Source organism: Acanthisitta chloris, unplaced genomic scaffold, assembly GCF_000695815.1.
Source record: "Acanthisitta chloris isolate BGI_N310 unplaced genomic scaffold, ASM69581v1 scaffold765, whole genome shotgun sequence".
NCBI classification, from domain to species: Eukaryota; Metazoa; Chordata; class Aves; order Passeriformes; family Acanthisittidae; genus Acanthisitta; species Acanthisitta chloris.
Window position 1 is genome coordinate 130,455 of NW_008675176.1, and position 4,016 is coordinate 134,470.

The window sequence follows — 4,016 nt, forward strand, 5'->3', positions numbered from 1 at the left end:
AAGAAGGTCAGAATTAATGAAGCAGTGTGGAGTAAAGTTCAAGGAATCCCCAGGCACTATTTATTCTATTAGATCTCACGCATGAACATCAGATTGGCAGCATTAGAGGCAGAGGCAGTGTAGTTGGCAGCAGTCCAGGAGAGAAGTTACCAAGGGATTCTTACCTGCAGTGTCAAGTCATTGCTGAGCTCCCTCCCTGCAAAAATCACCCGCAGCTGGTCAGCTGGAACTCCCTGTCGCTGGGCAACTGCCTCCTTCAGCTGGAGGATGCTGGCGTCCAAACCAACCTCTACTGGGAAGCCATGGCTGGAGTTGAACCTGACAAACACTAAACAAGAGCAAAAGATGTTTTTAGTGAGCATTTCTCATTATGTGTTTTTACTAGAGTGACTACAAGAGGCTAACTCTACAATTTCAGGAAGCATGTACTATTTTCAGAAAAAAAGCTATTAATACTCTAGCACAGCCTTTTTAAACCCATCACAGAATAGTTGGTGATCAATAAATAAAACCCACGTGTTTCCCCTTGGCAGTGTTAGAAATTACAGAGGACATTCAGAATCAGAAGGAACCCAGCTAGGCAGATGTCTAAGTAGTTGCTAACTAGCACAACAGATTTTCAGTTCAGTCCTAACCATCGCAGGCATGGGGCACACAGGCTTTCTGTGCCCCTCATGCTCTTCCCCACTGCATATAACATATAAATGCAGGAAACTGAGGTATGCTCTTGAGCCAAAATACATTAAATTATACAAGGAAAAACACTCCCTTGTTACAAGGTAAAGCACAGTCACATAAACTGGTTTCCCACAGATATAATTCTACAGAAGATAATGATGGAGAGAAAATCACACTCCAGGAGAAATGTTGTGGAGTGTTGTATTACAGCACAGTCTTTTCAGAGTTCACTAAAATATCTGCAGTACATAACTCCTGTCAGCATCCACCTTCAGTGCAGAAAATCACTACTGCACCAGGCATATCATTTTTAGAGCTGCAGCAACTGGTTTATACATCCAGAGAAGTCAGGAAAACAAACTCATAAGCTTCCTGCCATTCAGCTAGCAGAGCCGTTTTTCATAAGGAGTCTGAATGCACTCATTGAGCTCATGGTCATGGGGATGGCTGCAAGAGCTATGAAACAGGAGAAAACCTTACTGCATCCGTATCAGTCTCAGAGATTGTATAAACAGTAGGCATGTCCCCAGTGCACTGCTTTGACCAATACCTTCACAGGCAGGAAGTAAAGGAATTAGCAAAACCCAGTATAAAACAAAAAATCATTTATATCAATTAGATAGTGGCTACATGTCCCCTAAACTCCTTGGTATTGATTGCAACAAGTCTTTTTAAAGATCTATTTCCCATTCCCACTGCAATGTTTTAGCTGAAGATGTTACTCTCTTGCATTTTTGTTGACTGACAGAGGCATAAGCTCAAAAGTACTTATACAGTTAAAAGAAATTACTGTTTTTCAAACTGAAAATTGGAGTTTTATAATTTTTCAAACATGCAGTCTACCTGACTATTCTAAAGGTGTCAGATATTTGAAGAACATTTGAATAGAGCCAAGAACACTGCCATTGCTTTGTTCAGCAAGCAATGTTGGAAGTATTTGCCATTTCATACCTTCAATTTAGATCTGGCTGATCTTAAAGGGACAAGGCCAGATACCAATAAAATTTAACACAACATTTTAAGTTTTTCACTCTAAAGTACCCTCTTAATGCACTGAAATGCAGGGTAAGTTTGCACAATGCGGTGTCAGGCAGGTGCCCTGCAGTGTGTCACACAGTCTCCTGCAGCACATCTCCTTATGGGTTTGGATTTCTAGTTAAAAGTGTTCCGGAAATAACTGCAAGCTGTACACTCAGACTGTTCTGAAAGATCAGGGGAATTTGATTTTCATTTTGATTATGGTTTGGAGAGCAAAGGAAGATGCATGTGACAAAAAGAAGTTACAGCTAAAGGGAACTGAACATTTCTCATCTTTCCAGAAACGCTCATAATGCTCAACTGTAAATAACATTATCCAGGCCAATAGCAAAATATATAGTTAGATCAATGTGGAATATACTTTTTTAATATGCTAAGCTCTGACTATCTATGTTAATATATATTTCTTAATACATTTAGATAGATATATTCACATACATACATAAAATGTGTGCATCTCCAATAGTTCTTCCTAACATAATCCTCTCTCCCTTTAGTCTTACAAAAGCCAGTGTTATTGGCTTTGGAAATTAAAAAAAAGAAATCAAAAAATCAGCAGTTGCACTAACTGCAAATTAAATGTGCTGGGAAGAAGAATGTGCTTGCGAAAAGAAGCATAAAAAAGCATCATTTAAATTAATTATAAAGTGGTATTTATATTTAAAGACAGTCTAAAAGCAACACATTTACTAGAAGCATAAGTCAATTCAACACCAAAAATACCAAGAGCTTCTCTCAAACAAACTTAGTTTTGTTCACTTATAACAGGTATAGTCTCCTCTTCCCAATGTGTATGAGCTATCAGAAGTTTAGTATCACAATTCTTACCACAAGCAAGCAAGCACTCCACAGCACAAAAGCCTTAAGAGCTAACTCAGAAAAATATTAGAATGCCAAACCTTTCTTGCTGGAAAGTTCTAATACACAAATATTTTGTCCTCAAGCACTTTTATTCTGTTATAAAAACTGCAATCCACCAACTCTTTTCAATGTAAAAGAACTGAAGAACTTTTGCTTACTTGCACAGAGCATAAAAAAGATTAAATACAAAACTTTGGTCTGTGGAATAAAACCATGACTTCAGTAATATAATATTTCAAGCTGTCTTTTTAATAAAAATACACTTATTTTCTTTTTGATGTTTCACCTCAATAATTAATCACTATCGAGTTGATATTCAAAACAGCACATATTATTCAAGAGATTACAGAAGCTACATAGACATTCAAGACCTCTTCCAAAGAATACATATTTTGAAAAGATTTAGAATTTAAAGTTTGCCTTTAAATAAATACTGGCTTAACATAAGATTAGAGAATTTACCTGAGGCTTGAACTGTTCACGGAAGGCCAAAAGAAATAAATCAAGTTACTCAGACACAAGTACATAGGGCAGGTGTGTGTGGGAGCTTCAGAATTTCAAGTGAAGGCTGGAAGTAAGCTAGGGGTGCAGGCACCACTGCCAGGATCTCAGCAGGACACAGAGCCCTGGGATTCAGCAGCTTTTCTTCTTTGGCAAGTCTTATCAGAAGTGACAAAGCTTTAATCCCCATTGTTATCAATCTAACAAACTTTCCAGTTCTGAATGGAGAAGAAGCTTAGGTCTTGCTTCAGAACCAACTGTGAAGGCACAGCCCCAACATAGAGAACCAAACCAACTGAACTGTGCCAAGAATTAAAAAAAAGTTGCAGTTGTTTTTACATTGCTACATGCAAAACACAATTTTCTTCTTAGTTTTGACATAAAATAGACTATATTTTTTCTTCTTAAAGTAGTTATTCACATAATCCTGCTTTTCTGTACACCAATAAAAGCTATAACATACAATGCATCATCTGCAAAAGAATCCACACATTTAAGTTTTAAGATCTTATTGTTTAAGATCTAATTCCCCTAAGGGAAAAAAAAAAGTAACCAAAGTTTAACACAAGGACTATGTGAAATATGTAAACCTTTTTCCTTACTGAGGTCACATAACAAGACCTTTGAAATGTATTCTCCTAAGACTGGGGAAAGAATGTCTTGTGACAGTGTCTGTCTGTGGTGATCGGGTCTTCTTTGACTCAGCATATGACTTGAGAACACAGCTCTTCCTAGCTCAAAAACAGATATCTTGGTTATTTCATGCTTGAAAGTATTATCTTTTCCTTTTCAGTATTAAATTTTTCTCATAAATTGTGATTAATATTTCATCCAGTACAGCTAACCAGTTTAGTTCGGGTTAAAACCAGGAAAATGCACAGAAAGGATAAATAAAGGAAGAGAAGGTAGAAATTGAGATAACATAAAATCCTTGTCTC

General features: G+C 37.1%; 1 protein-coding gene across 1 annotated transcript in view; it reads right to left on the reverse strand.

The window, feature by feature from the left end:
- Positions 1-328, reverse strand: part of LOC103803075 (E3 ubiquitin-protein ligase parkin-like) — a gene marked incomplete at both ends in the record, with an annotated part of 123,645 nt that extends 123,317 nt beyond the window's left edge. The window contains one exon of the mRNA XM_009075612.1: positions 165-328. Coding sequence (XP_009073860.1) covers positions 165-328 — 164 coding nt within the window. The remainder of the gene's footprint in view (positions 1-164) is intronic.
- Positions 329-4,016: the final 3,688 nt, after the last annotated feature.